This window comes from Glossina fuscipes, unplaced genomic scaffold (assembly GCF_014805625.2).
Source record: "Glossina fuscipes isolate IAEA_lab_2018 unplaced genomic scaffold, Yale_Gfus_2 0, whole genome shotgun sequence".
Classification (NCBI taxonomy): domain Eukaryota; kingdom Metazoa; phylum Arthropoda; class Insecta; order Diptera; family Glossinidae; genus Glossina; species Glossina fuscipes.
In genome coordinates, this window is record NW_023998414.1 from 27,228,182 (window position 1) to 27,251,823 (window position 23,642).

Below are 23,642 nucleotides of genomic sequence, written 5' to 3' on the forward strand. Positions count from 1 at the left end.
AGAAGCTTCAGCGACCCTATAAAGTACATATATTCTTCATCAGCGTGCAATTCTGAGTTGATTTAGCCACGTCTGTCCGTCTGTATGTATGTGTGATGTGTGTTGTTGGCAATCTCTTGTTCGCAAAAATGAATATGTCGATCCCAAAATTGTTAGAAAGATTAGAAGTTTCTGCACACAGGTTGGTATTGCAAATGGGCCAGATCGGTCGGATCAGAAGCGAGCAATGGAGCGTAAACTGTTTAACAAAAAGTTTTGGATTGTTTCGTTCCTCCCAATTTATTAAAATTAGAAAGCTAAAACTTTACACATTTGCTTTACGAGACACATTACTCTCTACGCCCACAAATGGAACCAATTGGCCTTGCCCACACAAAGTTACGAGGGATTAAATTAAATTTTTCTCACTTTTTTGAAGTTTTTTGCTTATTTATCATAAGGCAAACAATACCGGATGTTTACAACCCTTCCGTACACTCCACAAATGAAGATGTATTGTCTGCCTAAGCATGGGTTAATTTTAACATGAATATGGTAGACACCGCGATTAATTTTTTCCTAATAATACCACCGATATGGGTGTCAAGTAAAGTATGGTGAGTAGAATGTGCAAAAGATAGTGGTGAGTATGCGAAATTCGGCCCCGGCCCCGGCCCCGGCCGAGTATAACTTTCTTATTTGTTTGCTATATGTTTTGTAAAATATCTACGAACAAACCCTTAATATTTAATAACTAAATTATTTCCGTTAATTAAAGTACAATAAATTTAGGAAAGGGAAAATCCCTCCTTCCTTTACCTCACTTTCCGTATAGACAAAAAAAAAAATGTAATTAAAATTTCAGAAATAATGAAGTCATCGTCTTTAATACTCTATATATCGAAAGCAAGGCATCTATTGACTGTTAAGCAATGTGTGCGCACTTTTGCACTATGTGCTATATGAAGAAAATGTGTGGACATGTACGCTATATGTAAAACGACTTGAGATAAATCTACCGTTTTTTGCAAGAAGCAAATCAGAATCACCTTGTTAACTCCATTAAGCTTGCCTTTATGTCTGTCCGTTAATCAGACTAATATTTGTCCATTTGCTTTGCGCTCAGCAAGCAATATGTTGGAACTTGATAAACTAGCACCTTTTGGGCCAAAAAGAAATTTTGCTGAATATCGATTAGAACAGACTCCATATAGCACTTAATTGTGAAAAAATCATTATATGAAAAAAATTTTTTGTTTTTTAAGATTTTTTAAGAAAAATTGATGAAAAATAGTATCAGGTGTGCTAATAAGTTTTTTCTGTTGAAATTGGTTGCTTGATAGAACGTATCTAACCCGTTCAATTCCCCCTTAGATAGCTTAGACAGGGGCCTTTGTACGGTGTAAATTTCAATTGTTTACAAGCCCTCATTCAGTCAATATGTAAAGAGATGGATGTGATTTACAGCATTGCGTTAAAGTGAAATATAATGCAGTTGAAGTTACGGAAATGATTAAATTCGCTCGAAGTAAGAATGCAGAACATCAAATAGTTAGACTTTGATTTGCTGGATCTCGTAGAAAAAATTTTATTCTTGAAAACAATGAAATGCGCATAGATATATAAACCGACTCACGGATATCTCTGAATGAAGAAACCAGCGACAAAATCGAAACACTACATATTTGTATACGCTAAATTATATAATTGTATACATTTAATTATAAGTAACCTACCATTTTCAAAAAGAAAGACGTAAAAAGAAGAGTTAATAATAACGCTAAGCAGCTATCTTTTTGATTCACTCACATTTCGCAAGCAATCGGCAATAATTTTTCCTTCGACTATAATCATCAAATTTTATATAAAGGAATAGACTGAAGCCTTCTTAAAGTTCCGTTCATATATTTTCTAAAGCTACAGTCTACTGATGTTTATACGAGCCACAGCGATATGTTAGGTTTGCAAATTATTGTAACGCTTAGATGTAGGCATCGAAAATCGGAAAAAATACTTAGATATACCTTCGATCCGAGCGAATGGCAAAATCGATTGAGTTCTAATTGATTCTCCGTCGTTCGTACAGCCATTTGTTAGCGTTTGGAATACGTGTTGGTATGTTCTATGCAGAAAAACAGACGCCATGTCAACTAAATTAGTCTTTAGGCCCAAGCATAAGAGCAAAAAACCAATCGTTTAATGGAGTTTTTAATTGGAATACTCTAACTTACGATTTTAAATAGTTTTTTTCGATATACGATATACGATCAATGTATCGAAAGAATGAGAAATTTATGAAAATTGATGTCGGGTAATATTATAACGATATCGACTCAGTCAACCAACCAATAAGCTCTTAAGCCAAGTTATAAAATGATCTTACCCGATCGGAAGAAACTAAAACTCCATATATAGGATCTTTCAGAAAGAGGTATCAAATTCAAAATGCTGAACACAATAGGTCTACTACTACACTACTTACTCTAATGATTGAAACAAATGCATTTTTGAAGAACCAAAGTCCATATACACCGTCAGCCTAAAAAAGCGAATCACACTGCTGTTACCCGTTGCGATCGATTAGATTAGAGTTTCCGAGTCTCAGACGCAACAGTTCGTCTTCTTTACATAGCTCAGTGTTTAGCGAAAATTTGGTTCAAAAATATCATGATTTTGTGTTTTCATTATTTTAATGTGTTGAACGACGATCTCGAAGGAACCATGATCTCGATTATATGTTGATGGTTTAAAAATTGCGCGAAATATAAAATCATACCTGATGTTGAAAAGTCATACCTATAAGATATTGTCGTGATACTGAACATCGACATAATCTTTACTTTGTATAATAATTTATTATGAAGTCCTGTCATCCACACTTCCGCGTGCTTACATGAATATATAAAATTTATATATGTGATCCGACATGTCGTACATCAATTTTTATAATCATAGAGGAACTTCATAATTATGTTGCAATGAAATATCGTACGTGTAATGATCATAATTAATTAAAGAGATTTCTTTTTGCAACACAATCCAGTTATGAAATGTATCCGATCTGATTCGAGTATAACTTGTTCTTTGTGTTGCGTAGTAATTACAGATAGACTCTTTCAAATCCACACCGATTATCTTGCGACAGTTTTTTATGATTTAAATTTCAAGTTCATTATCTTCTTTCATTCATTATCTCTTTTCCCAATATTCGACTTTCGATTAATTATGAATTTCTCTCAACTAAGGAGACAGATCACTAGGAAACTCGTCAAGTTATATATATATATATATATGAAATATTTGTAACATAAAAAGCCTTTCTTTGCGTCAATAAACATATAGCAAAATAACAAATGCCTGCATATTATATACACATAAGCCAAATTGTAGAACAAGTTATTAAGAGATTGCAAATATTTTGGCCATCGACTTCTACAGATAAAAATGATAAACAAATGGGAAATGCCAGGCACATAAGAATTTAATCAAAGTTGCGACCTTAAGTCGGATAAAAATTACTTTTTAAAGAAATCTTATATGAGACTGAGTTCGAAAATTCTTTTTTCCAGATTTTTCATATTCATGTAATTAATCATAATCAGTTCGCCTAGCGCATCATATGAGGCATAGACGCATAGCAGGACGGATTTAACATATTTTCAAAAGCTTTCGTCCCGATAAAATGCGTTCCGGACAAAGCTCTGTCGTGAGTAATAGAGTATATTATGCTAAATAGAGAAATTTTCAAGGTATCGTAACACAAAGATCTGAACGAATTGGCCATCGCTGGAGAGATTACTGATCATGGATTCATATTGCATTAGTTTCGTTTTCTCGCAGTGTCGGTCTTACTCATTATCGCCACGTAAATATTTGATTTTTCAAGCTCAAATTTGACATAATAGAAGAATTTTTCCATGACAAATTTGAACGACTCGACCTCATGCGACTTTTCATTGAATATATTTTTTACAAATATCCCGAGATCGTTATATTTTGTCCTATCAGGACTTTATTTAGCAGAACTCTGTTTTAACCACTTAACAGACTTTTGATATTATCATTTTCTTGGTTCGTGTCCTTGCTAGCCAAATATAATTTTTAATTGCATCGCTTCTATAATTTCGTATATATGCGTCGGATCGTGAGCATTGTTGATCCAACTAACTGATTATCAAATTAAAAAGTAATTTTTTGTTCGTGTCATTGGGTTAAATAAAAAAAATAATTAAGTAAATAAACTAACTAGGAATACAAGAATAAGCGAAATGAAGCTAAACTATTATAGTTTCGTCATTCCTTCTCCTAAATATCACACAGTACTCTTAGTCCCGAGTCGTGAAACTTAAGGCGAAAGAGAGAAAATGATTACTTTTTGTTGCTGTTTTGTTCATTTCCGCGAAATGAAATCCAGGTGCACTGAATATTGCACCCAAATAGGCAGTAAAAGGACGAACACAAAGTGGAAAAGTGTTTACCTATTTTCCCAGTTATCGAAAAAAGATGCCCACTCCTCTTCTTATTTTTCAATTCGCTCTTTATTTATTTGCATTATTTACATTTCTGCATTTCACAAGTCAGAATTTTCTCTAATCCAATCAGCATAGTGAGCTATACGGGCAAAAACATCAGGATGGCTTGCACCACAATCACCTCTAATGTAATTAGCTACTCCTACCAGGCGACCGTTATATACAGCAGGTCCACCTGAGTCACCATTGCATATACCAGTCGGATTAACTGGATTAGTCATCATGCACAACAAGGACTCATCAATACGAGGGTTTAACATACTACATAGATCATGAGATAAGCTGGCCATAGGGGTATATTTCAAAATTCGCGGCCTCGGTCCGTTCTCAGATAGACGACCCCAACCGGCAATTAAAACATTAGCAAAGTCTGGTGGATCGGATTCAGTTAAATTAATGGCACTTATGTGATTGGTGAAATTCAAAGGTTCGGCCAATCTAACAACAGCTATATCACCCAAAAAGCCATGGTAACCGGGGTATTTCGTAAACTCAGCAACTTGAACAATTACACCTCCTCTTCTCGGGCGTATGGAACCGGCACGAATAGATAGGTGACGTGTCTCCATGCTAAATAAAGAAAATATAATTCGTTTATTTCTTTTGTTGCACAAAAAAAGTATTGAGCTTACTCGAAGACCTCGTCATCGACTTCATTTGTAACGCAATGAGCGGCAGTTACAATGTAATTAGCAGATATTATGGAACCACCACATATATGAGTGTTACGATATCTCAACGATATGATGTAAGGAAATTGCCCAAGACTTGCATTCCTACCTTGCACTATACGTGGTTGTAATTGGTAATCAAGGGATTTGGCTTGCACTCCAAGTACTAATAAAGTTAGTACCGTTGCAATAAAAAGCTTCATTTTGATAAGCAGATACACTTCACTAACTGAAAATAATTTTGGGAGAAGTCCATCGTTTTTATATCGTTTTCAGAATCTGATACAAACACTTACGTAGTTTAGTAATTGTTTTCAGATTTCGTCCAAACAATGTTTTTCTCTAATTAAACTCTGATAAGGGAACTAACTGTAAATAGAAAATGTCGAAAATTTCCCTACGATAATTCTGCGAATTTTCAATTAAATTTTGTCTGTTTTGTTTTAGTAAAACTCATAAGGAATTTACAAAAAATCATTTATAATAAATAACACAAACGATTGCTTACGTTTGACGTAAGTTGAATTTTTCTTTACAATCCTCGAACCTATGACAATTTTTTACATCAATGACGTATATCGTATATGATAAGCAGTCTATTTTGTGAACTAATTTATAATCTCCCAATTTTTATATCCACCACTGTGAGATGTGGGGGGGGAGAGTGTGTGCGTGTGTGTGTGTATAATCACTTTGTTTTTTTCCCCAAAATATATGTAACGCCCGTAAAGAAGCTTCAGCGACCCTATAAAGTACATATATTCTTCATCAGCGTGAAATTCTGAGTTGATTTAGCCACGTCTGTCCGTCTGTATGTATGTGTGATGTGTGTTGTTGGCAATCTCTTGTTCGCAAAAATGAATATGTCGATCCCAAAATTGTTAGAAAGATTAGAAGTTTCTGCACACAGGTTGGTATTGCAAATGGGCCAAATCGGTCGGATCAGAAGCGAGCAGTGGAGCGTAAACTGCACGCAAATCCATTTTCTTTTAACAAAAATTTTTGGATTTTTTCGTTCCTCGGAATTTATTAAAGTTAAAAAGCTAAAACTTTACACATTTGCTTTACGAGACACATTACTCTCTACGCCCACAAATGGAACCAATTGGCCTTGCCCACACAAAGTTACGAGTGATTAAATTAAATTTTTCTCACTTTTTTGAGGTTTTATGCTTATTTATCATAAGGCAAACAATACCGGATGTTTACAACCCTTCCGTACACTCCCCAAATGATGATATATTGTCTGCCTAAACATGGGTTAATTTTAACATGAATATGGTAGACACCGCGATAAATTTTTTTCTAATAATACCACCGATATGGGTGTCAAGTAAACGAACTTGGTGAGTAGAATGTGCAAAAGATAGTGGTGAGTATGCGAAATTCGGCCCCGGCCCCGGCCCCGGCCGAGTATAACTTTCTTACTTGTTTGCTATAAGTTTTGTAAAATATCTACGAACAAACCCTTAATATTTAATAACTAAATTATTTCCGTTAATTAAAGTACAATAAATTTAGGAAAGGGAAAATCCCTCCTTCCTTTACCTCACTTTCCGTATAGACAAAAAAAAAAAAAATGTAATTACAATTTCAGCAATAATGAAGTCATCGTCTTGAATACTCTTTATATCGAAAGCAAGGCATCTATTGACTGTTAAGCAATGTGTGCGCACTTTTGCACTATGTGCTGTATGAAGAAAATGTGTGGACATGTACGCTATATGTAAAACGACTTGAGATAAATCTACCGTTTTTTGCAAGAAGCAAATCAGAATCACCTTGTTAACTCCATTAAGCTTGCCTGTATGTCTGTCCGTTAACTAGATTAATATTTTTCCATTTGCTTTGCGTTCATCGATGGTAATTTTCCTTGCTTCAACTTGTTAGTGCCACAAAATGAAAGACTATGAAGAAGAAACGAAGGCCTTATTATAATTGTTATTAACTGCATGGTCAATCCGTACTGCGACCCCGAAGGTCTAATGTACTCGCCCGTACCTCTTGCTCTCGAGTTTTAGGATTCCGTTAAAGCCCGCCGCCTTCTTTCGTTCTGAATAGTATATCGTGTCCGGCGTTATGATATACTCGCCCAACACTTGGTAATTGGGAGCTTACATGAGCTTTTAAATTTCAAAAAATCTTTTTTTTTTTTTTTTCCTGTATGTTACGACAACTTTTTGATATTTTCGCCAAATTAATCGGAATAAAACTCTAGTAAATAGAGAGTGAGAGAGAGACAGAGCGAGCCCTTAGACGATCCTACCATAACTTTGCTCTTTCTCTCTCTCTCCCTCTACTGCTGTTTCCATAACATTTTTTCGCAACATTAATTTTTAAAGTCGGTGGGCATGCTTACTCATAAGTGAATGCAGTGACTAAGTGAAATTCCACACACTTCTTCTAAACATCATTGACTAGAGCTTAAATGAAGAGTTTCTTGTTTTCCTTTGATCACAACTGACTTAAGCTGAATTTGTACTCTTTTTTAGGGCTATATTGATATAATTGTTTTAAAAGCTTTCGTTCACACATGAGTCACTCGAACCTTCTAGGAGAAGATATTTAGTTTTTTAAATTCAGACATAGCTGTGACGACTGATCGTATAAAGAGTTCCCGCAAATCTCTTCCAATCGGCCAAATTTTTAAAATTTAGTGACGTTGTCGCACTCGGTATCGAAAGAAGAAAATCGAATTCAATTGTTTTTTAATTTGCAATTTATTTATTTATTTTTTTTTTTTTTATTATTTTATTATTTAATCATTTAAGTCGGTATTGGTTCTAATCCACTTAGCATAATAAACTATATTGACAAAAATGTCCGGAGATAGGTCACCACAAGTCACGAGACTGACAACGCCTACCAAGCTACCATTGTATGCAGCTGGTCCACCTGAGTCCCCAAAACATCCACCATTTGGGAAATCTTTTTGATTTAACAAACACAAGAGGGATTTGTGAGCGTATTTGAATACCCTTTTGCATACATTATGGGAAACACTTGACATAGAAGTATATTGCAAAATATCTGGAATTGGTCCATTTTCATATAAACTACCCCAACCAGCAACAAGCACATTACTTAGATGCGGTGGAAATGATTCAGCCAAGCTTATTGGTCTTATATGATCAGTGAAATTTAAAGATTGAGCTAATCTAACAACAGCTATATCGTTCCGAAAACCGTCGTAATGTGGAAATATCTTGTGTTCAGCAGCTGCAATAATTATACCTCCTCCCCATAAATGCACGGAACCGGCGCGAATAAAGAGCGGACTTGTATCCACGCTGTAAGCAGAAAATGCGTAAATTTCATTTGTAGAAATATACAAAAACAAAAATAAATCTTACAAGTAACTGCGTCCATCAAATGAATCCGTAAGACAGTGAGCAGCAGTTACAACGTAATTAGCAGATATTATAGAACAACCGCAAAAATGTCTCTTGTCTCTTATCAACGATACCATATAAGGAAATTGCCCTGGACTTGCATTTGTACTGAGTACCATACGTTGGTGTCGTTCGGATTCACAAACTTTTGCCTCCTCTCCAAGCACTAATAAAGTTAGTACCGTTGCAATAAAACTCTTCATTTTGAATTCGCTAACTGAATGTATTTTTACCTAAGTTCATTACTTTTATATCGCTTTTAGAACCCAAGGGTGGAAGTAGTCATTTAATTTAATCATCATTTTTAAGCTTCATCTAAATTGTTTTCTAATCTTTCTCTTAATTAAATCCTGATATACTTTATCTAAGTAAAAAAAATAAAAAAATCAATATTTTTGTGAAAATAACTAATCGTTTAAAAATATCACATTTTATTTATATAGTCTTTTAACAGACTGTTACTTAGCTAAGTCGTCATCGTCCCAAAAAAAAAAAAAAAAAACGAGACGACTTCATCGTTATATTATCAGCGATATTTTCGATGACAGACGATCGTGAACTTTCGCCTAAATAGATAAATAAATTGTTAAATTAATATAAGATCAGTGCATCTAGCTAGGACTCTCGGATCTACTCTCTATACCTTACACCACTTACGGTACAGCGTTTATTGAAATGGTGCGGTCGTATGTCACACAGAAGGGCTTCAGATAGACTTACCTTTTATTATACCGATCAATCGGCTGAATTGATCTAAGCCTATCTGTCCGTCTGTCCATGTATACTTGTATTCAAGCTATCGTTCGCAAATTTTTTAGATATTCTGATGCAATTTAGTACAGTGACCCAAGGACGAACGTTATTGAAATTCGTTCGGATCGGTTTACTTTTTCGATTAGCCAATTTTGAAGATTGGCTAAATAGTAGTATGTCGGCATTCTAAATTGATATGAAAACTTTGGATCAGCTGTGGCTGTGGTTAAATTTGACCTTTTTTGTTATCTAGAAATTATATGACGATCTTTGATAAAATTGATGAAATTTAAATACTGAAAACAAGCTTAGTCTTAAGACTTGTTACTTGAACCATTTTTAATCAACTCTACAACAATCATCTATTGTTGATTTGCTGAATCGCAGAAGAAGAAGAAATAAGTATTCTATATATATAGAGCGATATGAGTGCGCATTTAAACCTGATAGGAACCTGCGTGATTTTGTTTTGTGCGTTTCTGCGATCCCTATTCAGCGCAAAAACAAGTTTGAATGTAGCTATAAAAAGTAGTTTCCGCAACACAATTAAAGAAGTATTTTTTCATGCCGTGAAGAGATGTCGCATATATGCACAAGAAAAAAGGCCGCATAAAAATAGGCTTGAGTGTACACAGTAAAATGAAAATAAGAAATGGAAAACAGGCAAAAGTTTGCATTAGAAATTTTAAGAGCGCTGTTAAGACATTAAGTGAGAGGAAATTATTACTCTAACACAAGAAGGAGCTATAAATATTATGAAATATAGTTATGGGCTTCAAAATAGTTGTCGCCTCATTTCCTTCATATCCCACGAAATGGCGTAGATTTATTATATTTTTTTACAAAATCTTAGATTTTATTTTTAATATATGAAAATAAAGTTTTAGAGTTTAAGTAAAAAAATGTTAGGTTATGTTATGATAGACGCGTATGTTCATCTCGCCATGATTTCTCCTTTATTGCCCGTGGGTTCGATACTAGTCTCACCTGTTAACGACGCAACACCTTACGTGCTGCGATAAACTATCTAAAGCAACATATAAGTACGATTGCTATTGAGATTAAATTTAAGGTATCGCAGCTTACGAACTGAGCTTACGGCAAAGAAAAGTATATCCCATTGAATTTGATTAATTGCGCTTATAAATTAAGCTCAAATCTTAACATGCCCGTCCGGGTTATATGACATAGCCGACTATATAATATGTTTGCTATAAAAGCCAAAACTGCACAAGTTACGATGAAACCTTGGTGCTACTATAACCACTATCAAGAGATGGGGATATATTCATTCCATTCATACCCTAAAGCGTATATATCCTTGACTAGAATTAAATTCTGAATCGATTTCAACATGTGCGTCTGTCGCTCTGTTTGTATGTCATCTGTTCGTTTGTGAATTGCCTGTGATGAACATATTTCTTTATATTATAAAAATGACATTCTCGCCATTAAATTTGGCAGAAATATTGAAATATTCCTGCAAGCAACTTGGTATTGAACATACCCTAGATTGGTGAAGGCGAACGCCGTTAAAGAAGGCCTCTATTTTCGAAAGGAAAATTTGAGTTCCTTATGCTAATATTAAAGATTCGGCCACAGCCCAATGTAGTTTGGTTAACTTTGCCTTATCATTTTCCCTGTATTTATTCATTTTCAACTCAACTACATAGCATTGGAAGGAGTTAATCTTACAAAATGATTTAAGTTAGGTGCAGAGATTTAGTTGTATAAGTTGTTTAAAAAGTTTCGTTAAAAATTCTGAGTCGGTTAAATAATTTATAACTGAATCCACATTGGCTTAATTTTATTAAGTGATAGCTTGTTGCGGAATAAATCGGACCATTGAGCCATTCAGCAAGGTTAGCGAATCGATAAAACCATTCCTCGGCTTTACCAGGAATGAAACGAGGGTAATGCAACGTCTATTTGCGATTCCCACGGTAAAGTCCTTAAGGCAGCAAGCAAAAATTGTTTTCATCATTTGAATCAATTCTATATTTTCATGTCATATTCCAACATAGATCTTATTAAAGCCATGTACAGTTCCCTAGTAATGTACAGATCATCGAATGTACAAGATCAGCGTTTAATAAAACCTAATCTGAATCTTGTTTTATTTTGCAAAGTTTAGCGTTGAAAAACATTTCTACACCATGAACCAAAACTATATTGTTCAATTTCTGTTACTCCCCGAAGTATTCGGTTAAGACTGAGTTCCCTTTCGAAAACGACAATTTCTTACATTTTCTCCAGCTTAGAGCTAAGAAATTAACTTAGCATCAGGTGGCTAAGCTAACTGGGTCAGCTTGAATGACTGCGAAACTAACGGCAATATTAACAGGGGCCAATATTTTCAAGCCATTTATTAAACGTCGAAGTCGTAAAAATTTTGGGTATAAGCAGCCAGATTGAAAGCAAGCGTAAATCTTCGCGTAAAGCAGTGAAAAAATTAAAGCTAAATAACATATATTAGTATATATGTTGAAAATAGGATATGCAATTTGGATTAGTTCTTGTCCGGAATTATAATTTACTTATTTTAATGTATAGTACTCAAAACTTTTCCTACAAACAGTTTGCGCAGGAGTTCTACGTCTACGCTCGGCAATCGATATTAATCGAGAATTGATAAAACTTCCTTAAATGTTTACAATGCTTTTTAAATGAAGTGAACAGACTTCCTAAGCTCGATTAAAAGGAAACTGCTTTTACAAATATAGTTAGTTGGTTGGTATGGTTTTGATAGATTTGCTTCTGTTATGTATGGATCAGGTCACTATTTCAAAAGTTGGCAGCCTTCAAGTCGGGCTCTTGCTAGCTTTACAGAGCACAGTTACTTTCGAAAGTCCTAATAACATTGCATGATATTTGAATTAGTGATGATTCGCGGCTCGAAACGTGGCGAGAAATGCTTGATTTCCAATTATACGTTCATTTCTCGGTGCAGTTATTTTTTCATGCAATAAGTGAATGCGAATGAAAGCATCGTACGCTTGGAGAAAAAAAGCGACGAATGACATTTATATAATAAATAAACAATGCTCAGTGAATAAATTATTATCAAAATGAAACCAAGAAAAAAAAAAATTATTATTTAAAGTAATCGAAGGGTGAACCTTCACAACTAGGCGATTGTGAATTTTCTAGTTGATCTACAAAGATTATGCAATATTTTGTTCCTTTTCTTTCTTATTTTCTTTAATTTGGTATTTATTTATCTTCATTGCCGAAGTTTCCCGGTGCTGTTATATTGCAGCATTGTTGCGAAAATTAAAATTTCAATATTCAAATCCATTTTGTCGATCACTTCATGCATTGAAGTTTTCCGAGTCCATATCGCCAAAATTGGACAATTCGAAATCGGAATTTTCGTGTTTCGTGGTGATCTCCGAATGTACATTTTCCAAGTTAGACAATTCTGAATCTCGGGATTCGGAAGTTAAGTTTTCCTTGGTGACATTTTCTACGTTAGACTTTTCTGAATCGGAATTTTGTAAATCGGAATTGTCCTTAATCCAATCGGCATAGTAAGCGATATTGGCAAAGACATCAGGATTGGGTGAGCCGCAACGGCCTTTGACAAAATTGGCAATGCCTACCAATTGACCATTATACACCGCAGGTCCACCCGAATCGCTGTTGCAAACACCGCTAGGATTACGTCGCTGAGGTAATAAACACAACAAAGACTCATCTGCAAATGAATTATACACCTTACATTGGCTATGAGGTAGGCTGGACAAAGGGGTGTGCTGTAAAATATCTGGTTTCGGTCCATCCTGATATAAGCGACCCCAACCAAGAATTTCGACATTCGAATAGTTTGGTGGATCCGATTCGGCCAGATTGATAGGTCTTATGTGTTCGGTAAAATTTAAAGGTTGTGACAATTTAACAACAGCTAGATCGCCCATGAGGCCACGGTAACCAGGATATGTTCGATATTCAGAAACACCAACAACGACACCATCTCTTTCAATGTGTATGGAACCAGCGTAAACCGAAAGGATACCCGGTGTTGTGCTAAAATAAATTTTAATAAATCACGCATTTTTCATTTGTAATTAATTAAGAAAATAATCTTGAAAAGTACTCGAAGTTTTCTCCGTCAATTTGAGTTGTAACACAATGCGCAGCAGTCACTATATAATTAGCAGATATTATGGAACCGCCACATATGTGACCATCAGCATATCTTAATGATACCATAAAAGGAAACTGTCCTGGATTTGCATTACTACCGAGTACTATACGTGGCTGTAGTAGAAAGCGAGAGGCGTTAGCATTCTCCCCGAATAATAACGAAGTCAATATTATTGCAATTATGAGCTTCATTCCAATAATTGAATATAATTCACTGGCAACCTTCAACGATTACTACAAATTCACTGTATATTCTTTTGCAAAAGTTCGAGGCTTTTATATCTCATACTCTCAACCTAACGGTTTGGATATACTATGACCTATAATGGAGTACGCTTTTGTTTTCAGTTTCATCTTCAAATTGTTGCATTGCTTTTGAATAACATGTCTCTGACAAGTAAACTTTATTTAATTAAATATTTCTTATTCGTAATAGAGTGAATTTCAGTTACCCATCACTGTCAGAGAACGAACAAAAATCATTATATATTTCGCAGATTGTTAACGTATTAGCTGAACTATCCGGAGCAATTCCAGAGCAATTTTATATCAATATTTGTTCCGAATCATTGACAACCACTTTTACGTTTGATTAGGTTTTTAGCATTTCTAGGCGGTTCACTTCCATTCACTTATTGCCTTTATGGACCTAAATTCAAAATACGTTCTCGTGATCATTTCCACAACAGCTAAAGGAGATTTACGCACAGAGAGAGAGTGCGAGCGAGAAACAGGACCGACCAAAACTGATTTGGACTTTTAAGGCGATGAGAAACATACATACTTCATGTTATCCTTAAATTGTATTCTCAAGTATTACGCACAGAATAATCAAACTAGCATACCACATCTTTTATGAAAAGAATCGAAAAGTCAAATATTTTCCTTATGCTAATTAAGTTTTTATTAATTTAAAAAAATTTTTCTTCAAAATTTTATTTGTTTATGAGGCGGTAATAAATTTCAAAAGAGCAAATAAAACTATTTATTAATTAACGATATCAGTGTCTGATAATATTTGACAAGATCTCAAATTTACTTACACAACATCAGAACTAATGTTAACGTTTTGGCTAACACAATAACAATACAAAAAAAAAAAATTAAAACCTTATAATCCTGCAAGGCCGACTATCAACATATCCTACATCACATATATGGTGAGTGTGAAGAGGGATTCGTTTTTACCGCCGGAACAAATTTCATCAAGAATTGCGAAAGAGAGAATCAGACAGACAGGCTTACATTATTAGAGAAAACTACCTTGTATTAGAAAAGGTGAACATATCCCAAACCATTCGGAGTTATTACACATACCCCCGTACAAGCTTAATATATTGTACACAATAAATTGTGTAGAATATAATACAAATAAGATTTCCATGTTCCCTATATTTGAACTGATCTTCATAATGAATCGTTTAATACTCCACCTAATCATAGCTTCAGCTGGATCCCGCTTTTCGCACACATGGCCTTGTATACAACGCGTGTTCATACGATAATTAATTATTGCAATCCTCTGACTTTCAAAAAAAAAAAACAAAAAAACAAAAAACTTTCATCTTCTTAACATAAATAGATGGTTAATGGATGATGCATTTCTTTTAAGGATGAACTAAAAAATAATAAGTCAAATCTGTTGTCTGTTATTCGTGCACTTTCGCAAAAATTCATTATACCTCTTCATTTGTATTGTTGAAATTATTGATATCATATTGATAACAGAGTTTATTAAATCTTTCTATCGAATATAAATACCACGAGATTTTCGCGAAAGCATAGTCAGTCAGTTAATAAATTGTGTACAGTTATCTAAATGAAGTGTTTAATTATAATTGCATTTGTTGCTCTACATGCGCAAGTAGATGCTTTTTTCTTAAACAGTCGCATAATAAATGGTCGACCTGCTCGGCCAGGACAATTTCCCTATATAATATCATTGAGGTATAATAATAGCCATGTCTGTGGTGGTTCTATAATATCGCGTAATTATATACTAACAGCCGCCCATTGCCTTGCGAATCAAATTGATGGAAATAGATTTAAGTAAGTCATGCGGAGAGTAAACTTAAAATTTATTTTGTCCCAGTATGCTGGAATAGAAGATAATGAATGAATTTTTTTTTAGTATTCCTCCTTCGCCTTTCTCTATACGTGCTGGTTCTATACATTTGGAAGAGGGTGGCGTCGTCATTCCGGTTGCTGAGACTATACAACATCCGGAATATAGTATTAATTCGTTGGATATTGGTTTAGTCAGATTAGCACAACCATTGAATTTCACTGAGCATATAAATTGTATAAACCTTGCTGAATCCGATCCACCAACGAATGCAAGTATCGGTGTAGCTGGTTGGGGCAATACAGGCAACGGGCAAAGAAGATCAGAAATTCTGCAACATATCACTTTATCAAGTTTAACAACACAAGAATGTAGTAGATTATATTCGAACATTCACGAATCGTCGCTTTGTCTTCTGCCTGATCCAGTTCTCCTTAATGGAATTTGTCATGGAGATTCCGGTGGACCAGCTGTTTACAATGATCAATTGGTAGGCGTTGCAAGTTACGTCATGGGCGGATGTGGTACTGCGTATCCAAATGTGTTCGTTAGTGTAGCACATACTATGGATTGGATTCGAGAGAACTCAGATTTAAATTAAATTGCTTCAATGTAAATAACCTAAAAAAGCCTATGAATATAACTTTTGAAAAGCAGCAAACCAAAGAAACAAAAAAAAAAAAGAAAGAAGTTTTGATATTATTGGTTGATTTCTAAAACAAGTTTGAAAATTATTCAAAGAGTTCCGAGCTCTTACCTCTCTCTCTATAAGAAGTTGCTCTTAGAATGAATGCCATGAACAAACAAGTCCGTCTGGTGTGTGTTTGGCTTGATAGGCAAATCATAACACCATAAGCCTGTTTTGATACCTACTTAAGTTATAAGCTTAAGTGCATCGAAATAAAAAAATACTATACCTGACGAATTTTTGTCCAGAAATATTAATAATAGCAATTCTTTTTCTTATGTAGGCTTTTTCAAAATAAACGCTTATATGGAAAATAATTTTAAGGACTAACCGATCCAACTTATTTTCGTAAATGATCTAAATCGATTCAGACCTATCCATCGGAAAACTATTATTTTCACAGTTACATTGATGCATAAAAGCAATAAATATATGTATACCTATAATCGGGCAAGGCCGATCATTAAATACCCTACACTGCTTCGCCTAGTACAGTTACTCGCACCTTTTGCTAATAATACATCAAAAGTTACACATTATTTCCATGAAAGCCCGTATATTGGAGAAACCCTTACACGCGGTGATATCGAACAAATAGCCCTACGTAATCCAAATTCAACAAGACCGATATCACTGTCAATTTTCATTACGAAATATTTGAAATTAGACCTTTTTACTAAAAAAAGATTCAATTTTCGCAGAAACGATTATATGAGATGGGGCTTCAAAAATTACCCCTAACGAACGAAATTTTTCATCCCAATTAATTATGTCGAAATACTATTACGCAGCGACTTTTGTCGAGAAAATTTTAAAAATTGCCATTTTTTTTCAAAATAAGACATTACATGGCGAGCGGTGGGAAAAGTGGACCGATCCGAACAATTTTCAATAGCGCGTGTCTGTGGGCTAAAGCACGTCAATGTACCAAATTTCATCAAAATATCTCGAAAATTGGACACAACTTTACATGGACAGGCATTGCAGACGGTCAGACGGACAGACAGATTTATTTTTTGAATCTATAAGCATAATAAAAATTGAACCTAACTTCAGCCCGTCTTCACCGCAAGTGGGTAAGGTATAACACGTTTTTATTCCACGCACCAAGACTCTTCAAAGTGATCTCTAAATAAAGAATTGTCGCTTCTCATTTATTACTCAGGTCTTCCACTTTCATTGCATAAGAAAATTTTGCCTACATTTAGGATTTACAAAAAATTGATAGAAGAGTCCATGCTTTTAGTAGCATTAAAAAACGAACTCAAAATGTTTGTTTAACGTAATTAAAAAAAAAAAAAAAAAAAACAACAACATAAGAAACTTAGATTCAACTATGCCCGCTACTTTCATTCTGAAATAGAATAGAAGATTTTCTCAATTTTTCCTGTATTGTGGGCGTATCCTTGACAAAGTTAGGCCATTTGTAATATCAACCTACGTACAAGAACTTCAATTCTTTGCGCCGAACATTTTTGTGATCAGGGCTATGTTTAGCAGGGCGATTAAAAAACAGACAGACGGACACACATGCCTAAATCGATTCAGAGTTCGACACTGATTAATAATATATAAGCTTTGAAACTTCTTTCTGTGTGTTGGCAGTGCTTTGAAAAACAACATATCCCTGTCTTTCGGTGATGAATATTGCTTGTGTTTTATTTTTTTTTTGTAACTCAAATGTTTATCCGCGTTTATAGAGTCTTCTAACCGTGACAAAAAAAGAGAATTAAATTTTTGCAATACTTCTGAAAAATGTGAAACTTAAACTATCTAACTTGCGGCAACTACCGGTATTACCATAACATTTGTGTTTTTATCAGCTTCCGACCTGAACACATAACCGGTCTGCCATTGTCGCTACCTGCTGCTATCCACTCATTATTCGCATCTAGTTCCCAATATCCCTTATATCATATTTAATATATATCCTCACCTTTCCAGAGTCCTTTCGAGTAATAGTCACTTTTAATTGCTTTGAAAGCCTGAATAATTAGAATGCAAAACAGGTAATCCAATAGCTAATAGTTCAAGTCCAGTGTTTGCACGCATATTAGGACGACTTGCACAAAACCCACGTTGCATAACCGAAAATAAATATGTATTAATGGAGGTAATCAATAGAGGTACAAAATATTTTAGATAGTATATCTATTTTTCTTTAATTCATTTAGCACTGCTTAACACAACACATTGATCGCTGATAGTAACGCCGCCACATAACTGAATGTAATGTTAACGATATAAATGTCTTGGAAGAAAAATTTATTTTCTTTCCTTTCGTTTCCGTTGAAAATTTTTGTGAAGGTTGACGATTATGGGTGCAATGAATTAAGGGAATGAATACAATGCCTTTGCTGCATAATGCTAAGAGTTAAATGAATTTTTCAATTACTTGAAAGAAAATAATAGAGTGGTACTAAAAACATTAGCATTATATAGTAACTCATTTAAAACCTTGACTTAATTTACTTAGACACTAAAAAAAAGATATTCCGAAGCATTGTTGCGATTATTATCTTATCACTTACTTCTTTTTCATTTCGAATCAATCGATTTAGAAAGCAAAGTTGTTTATATAAGAATAAACCGGTTTGCCATAATGTAACAAACTAAAAGATCTCATTATCGCTTCTACAAACAATCAGTGCTTACTTGGTTAAGAATCAAAGTAAATATGATTTCAGTCTGCTAAGAGTTGCAGAATTGCACGTGAGCAGATGAAGTTTTGTTAAATGTACGTTTCGAAGGCTAAAAGAGTTGTGGTTAATTCTTTACAGAGAGTTTTGCTTAGATTTTAATGCTGCTGCTTAAAGCAGGAAAAAAAGCCCAATGAAAGTGATGCCCGCGTCTTAAAGTTACCTATACCGGTAGTAGCAGCAAAAAATATATTTGTTTGTTTTTGTCAAAAATTCTTCATATTTTTCAGCTTAATTTCTTTAAGGACCGATCCAATTATTCCAATAAACTTCTATTATTTATAGAGAATTGTCAACTATGCATCGATTTCACTTTCGGTGAAAATTTCTTTGCGCCAGGATCAGGCTGTTTGAATCAAATAATGCACAACAACCAATGTCAGCTCAGGTCTACAAAATACTCTATGTTGATAGAACAATCAATGAACGCGATTGATAATTTTATAAATAATAATTAAAAATAAATTTTGACTTTACTTATACCGATATATTAGCCGGAGCGCTATACATCGAGATTACGTGCTTCATCTTGGAAAGCGAGACCAAAAAGCTTCCATCAATTAACGAAAGTTTTTCTAACCTCAAACATTGCCTGACTTTTTTCAGTCTTTTGTCGCTTCAAATTGTTTTTATTTGGTTTCCAATTGCTTTGCAAATTGTTTACAGTTTAAATTATGTTTGCTAAACGTCGTCGTGTGATGTTTTGGGCCACCTCCGATATACAGGCTTTCATTTCAAGTATGCCTTTGCATGCAAATAATGTGTAATTTTTGATCTATTCTTACCGAAACGAGTGAAATGGTGCGGGATGTCTAACGATCAGCCTTGCTTGACTATGATGTTCTTACTGATTTGTAAGAGCATTAAATGCGGAAAGTGGCAGGAAAAAAAGGTCAACTCTAACCAAATATTCCACATTCGTATAACATACCAAAACGATATTTTTCAATAGTTTTTGCCAGGAAACCTTAGATGTGGATAATATTTTTTGAAAATCGAAATTTATATAGGAAGTTGCCGCAAAAAATGATTCGATATAATTCGGTTTCTCATTTCGACCCAAAACATGTCATTATCACAAATTTCAACAAGTTACACAAAAGCTATACGCAGACATAAGAAGGATGAAAGGTATACACACCCGCGCAAGAACTTAATATACCGCATTACCATAAGTACTGCAACGTATAAAAACGAATGGATTGAAAACTATGACTTCTTAAAAACAGTAAATGCACTAAGTGACAATTTGTACTCAAATTACGAACAGAAATATTTTTATACACATCTTAAAGATCATAGTTTTCTGGCACGGATAAATTGCTTACTCTTCCTCTTACACAACAACCAGAGCATGCTTATGGCAGGTATTGCGCAATGAAATGAATTATTTTTTTGTTTAAAAAAAAAAACATTGTGTGCATGCGAAGCAGACCAAAGAGATAAGAATCTTATCACGTAGATGTGTTGGATTTGCGATGTTTTCAAAAATTTTGATAATTTAACACCAATCGAACACAAGCTCCAAATTTGTTAATATGACTTAATTACCTCAGTTGACCCTATTGAGATTATGCGATAATACTAATAGCGTAGTAGAACCATTGCATGGTATTATCGCACATATCAGTTCTGAAGGCGATCTTGACAGAAGCTTATAAAAGCCAAATATTTGAAAGCAGTTGAAAGCAGAGCAACTTAGTTTTTTTTATTCACTAATTTTTCATATTTTCAATAATCCAATCGTAATGATGAGATACTTTAGCATATCCGTCGGGATTCGCCGAACCACAGCCGTTCATAACAAAACTGGCCACACCCACCAATTTACCCTTATAGGTAGCGGGTCCACCTGAGTCACCGTTGCATACACCATGATTAGATCCATGAGCTAAGCAAATCAAGGCATCAATATTAGGCTGCAAATCCTCGAAGTAGGGTGTACACTCCTCAGTCGTCATAGCTTTTAAAGTAGTCCATTGCAAATGATCCGGTATGGGACCATTATTGTATAAACGACCCCAGCCAGAAACAATAATATCTCCTCCCGAAGGCACTTCTTTTGTGGCTAATTCTATGGGTTGAATATGATCGCAAAACTCTAATGGTTCTTCAAGCTCCAGTAAAGCCAAATCATGAACGAAATTGCCGTAATTTTCATTCACCACTATACGTTTAATTTTCAATAGTTTACCGCCTTCCGAATAATCGACACTACCAGCACGTATTTGTAGAGATGATGGCGGACGACTGAAAGTATATATGTATATATATATATATATATATATAGATATATATTTATATATGTATGTGTGCGTGTGCATGTGATAGGCAAATTAAATTAGATATACGGGATCTTACACTTCATTGCCAACCAGGACACAATGAGCTGCCGTTAAAACAAAACGTTCATTAAGTATGGAACCGCCGCAGGTATGAGCACCATTAGAATGTTGTAAGGAAATTTGATATTTAAATTGTCCGTCTTCGGCGTCAGTACCACCTACAACACGTCCGCTGGGTACAGCTTTTGCAAAAGCAAGAACCGTTACAAACAATGCAATTACGCTTAAAATTCGAACCATACTGTGAGCCCTTAATAGAATAACTTTTGTGCTTAATAGCGTTACCCCATTTATATATATATACGAAAGACGAAATGCCCTTATGCGCAGTTCATAACTGGGCGTTCGGTTAACAAATTTTACAAAAATTTATTACAATTTCTTGCAATTTAATCTTATCAGGGCATTAACAAGTTTTCTGCCGCAACCATTGATTCGCAGTTTAAAGCGTAATAGGGGTATTAGTTCCGCTGTCAATCATATAGGATTATAAAACTTTAAATGTCATTTAGTTAATATAATACAAAAATTTCAAAAAATATTATTTAGCAATAGAATCTTTTGAAATCGTTTTGAACATTACTTTGGACATTTTGCAATAAACACCATCAGAAGTTTGAGTTAATTAATTGAGATATTAGTAATAATTTCTTCTTAGGAGATATCTTATGGTTAGAGCAGGTATCAGACAACAGTATTTTTCTACGATTGATTTAAACATATTCGCAATTAAATGAAAATGAATCTCAGGCAATCATCAAGCATGATTATCAATTTTTCAATCATTTAATCAATAATCGTAAGTAAGAACGAACGCTCGCTATCTTTGCTAAATTTTATCAAAGCCGCATCACTGCTATAATATACCCGAGATCATTATGAAGACTTGATTTTAAAGTAGAAGATTTTCAAAAAATTTTTTATTTTCCTTTCATTTTATTATCTCTTTAGATATAAAAATTTATTATTCTTTTATTTTATTATATCGCCGCCGAAGCAATACAGACTCTTCTATGCTTTTCGCCCTTTTCGCATTCTTTGCGCTGTCCGACAAAGGAAGGATAATATTTACCGAGCTTTGGCGAAAGAATGAAGATCAACACTGAAATCATTCACAATTGTTACTAAACTGAAGAGCCGTCAATTATTTAGTTTTGATGTTATTATGTTTGGTTCAAAAAAATTTTTATTTTTATATATAGATATAATTCCTATATCTAGTTAACCTTCGAAAGGAGATGAAAAAGCGTTCTTCTTATAACAATTCGACAGCAAACTGAATGTACGTAATTTCGTGAACGATAAAATCAAAGCAGAGTTAAATACTAATCTTCACTTTTCACGATCACGACTCTCTCAATCGTTTTCGAGTAGTGGCATTTGTCACTTTTCTCGAAAATGCAACATACGCCAATGCATATTTTACTTTGCAACGTGAAATGTTGTCTGGAGTGCGTCCTTTAATACGCATTCTAGCAGCCTTTGATAGCCATGCAATTTGACGACATGCGGCGACAATGCTTTCGGCAGAAAGCAGCGGCTAGTGAGAATAGCTTGAATGACGAAGTTATTGTCTTGATCCTTCCAATCGTTCATAATTGTAATCCTTTTGCATGCAAGAACTGTCTAAATATATTGCGCTGCGGTGGTGAAATTTTTGAACCTATAAAACAGCGATTCGTGGGTAAAGAGAGTGCGTCAGGAAGACCTACTTTGGCGTACTTCGACTTGAAACTGCGAGACTTAGATCAGCTGTGAGCATCTTCTAAAATCTATGGATAGAGTACATAAGTAGTATGAAATGGAGATCAAAAGTTAGGTGTTTTATTTCTTTCGCATATCTAGCAATTCCTTTAAGTCGTAATGTACCGATAGCGTGCCATTCATAACAATTAAATGATATCTTTAACTTTGAATGCAATCTCTCATCACAATTTGCTGCGAAATTTATGGGACTAAACTTGACGAAAGGAACACGTCGAGATCAGGGACAATATACTATTGGCGTTAATGAGGCGGAAAAGAACTTACTTCCTTATGCAGGAAAGCTGTTTCCAATTACGCTTTCAGCTTCGTGCAATCATTAAATCCGCAACCTGTTATTGTATTGTATATGTACTCCAAGCTCGTCTCATGTACAATATTTTCATTTATTTATTTATTTATTTATTTATTTTTTTTTTATGCGTGAAACAGATCACATGCATACATATAAGCTTTCATAAATGGTGCTCCTTGTGCTCTTTAGCATCTATATATCGTTGCATCTCGGCCTTTACGTTTTCTGTCGTCTATTATGATTTACTAGGTTTCAAGTAATTTTGCGTTAATTATAGCGAAAATTGAAATGTTTAGCTAATCGTATATAGCTC

The 23,642-nt window shown here is 34.4% G+C and overlaps 4 protein-coding genes across 4 annotated transcripts; 1 reads left to right on the forward strand and 3 right to left on the reverse strand.

Moving 5' to 3' along the window:
• Positions 1 to 4,495: 4,495 nt before the first annotated feature.
• On the reverse strand, positions 4,496 to 5,419 carry LOC119641800 (serine protease SP24D-like). The gene is made up of 2 exons (XM_038040653.1): positions 5,144 to 5,419; positions 4,496 to 5,081 (listed from the first exon to the last, which is right to left on the reverse strand). The coding sequence occupies exons 1-2, from the start codon at positions 5,383 to 5,385 to the stop codon at positions 4,550 to 4,552; spliced, it is 774 nt and encodes a 257-aa protein (XP_037896581.1). The 5' UTR covers positions 5,386 to 5,419; the 3' UTR covers positions 4,496 to 4,549.
• Positions 5,420 to 7,416: 1,997 nt separating this feature from the next.
• LOC119644633 (serine protease SP24D-like) lies at positions 7,417 to 8,768 on the reverse strand. The gene is made up of 2 exons (XM_038044266.1): positions 8,536 to 8,768; positions 7,417 to 8,472 (listed from the first exon to the last, which is right to left on the reverse strand). The coding sequence occupies exons 1-2, from the start codon at positions 8,691 to 8,693 to the stop codon at positions 7,941 to 7,943; spliced, it is 690 nt and encodes a 229-aa protein (XP_037900194.1). The 5' UTR covers positions 8,694 to 8,768; the 3' UTR covers positions 7,417 to 7,940.
• A 3,652-nt stretch (positions 8,769 to 12,420) lies between these two features.
• Positions 12,421 to 21,562, reverse strand: LOC119636089 (polyserase-2-like). The gene is given in 8 exon segments (XM_038031257.1): positions 12,421 to 12,482; positions 12,638 to 13,024; positions 13,027 to 13,075; positions 13,077 to 13,353; positions 13,424 to 13,695; positions 20,088 to 20,103; positions 20,642 to 21,175; positions 21,287 to 21,562. Coding segments are annotated over 8 exon segments (1,821 nt in total). The 5' UTR covers positions 21,511 to 21,562.
• On the forward strand, positions 15,170 to 16,404 carry LOC119644632 (trypsin delta-like). Its single transcript, XM_038044265.1, has 2 exons — positions 15,170 to 15,522; positions 15,605 to 16,404. Exons 1-2 carry the CDS (start codon positions 15,293 to 15,295, stop codon positions 16,137 to 16,139), a joined length of 765 nt encoding a protein of 254 aa, XP_037900193.1. The 5' UTR covers positions 15,170 to 15,292; the 3' UTR covers positions 16,140 to 16,404.
• Positions 21,563 to 23,642: the final 2,080 nt, after the last annotated feature.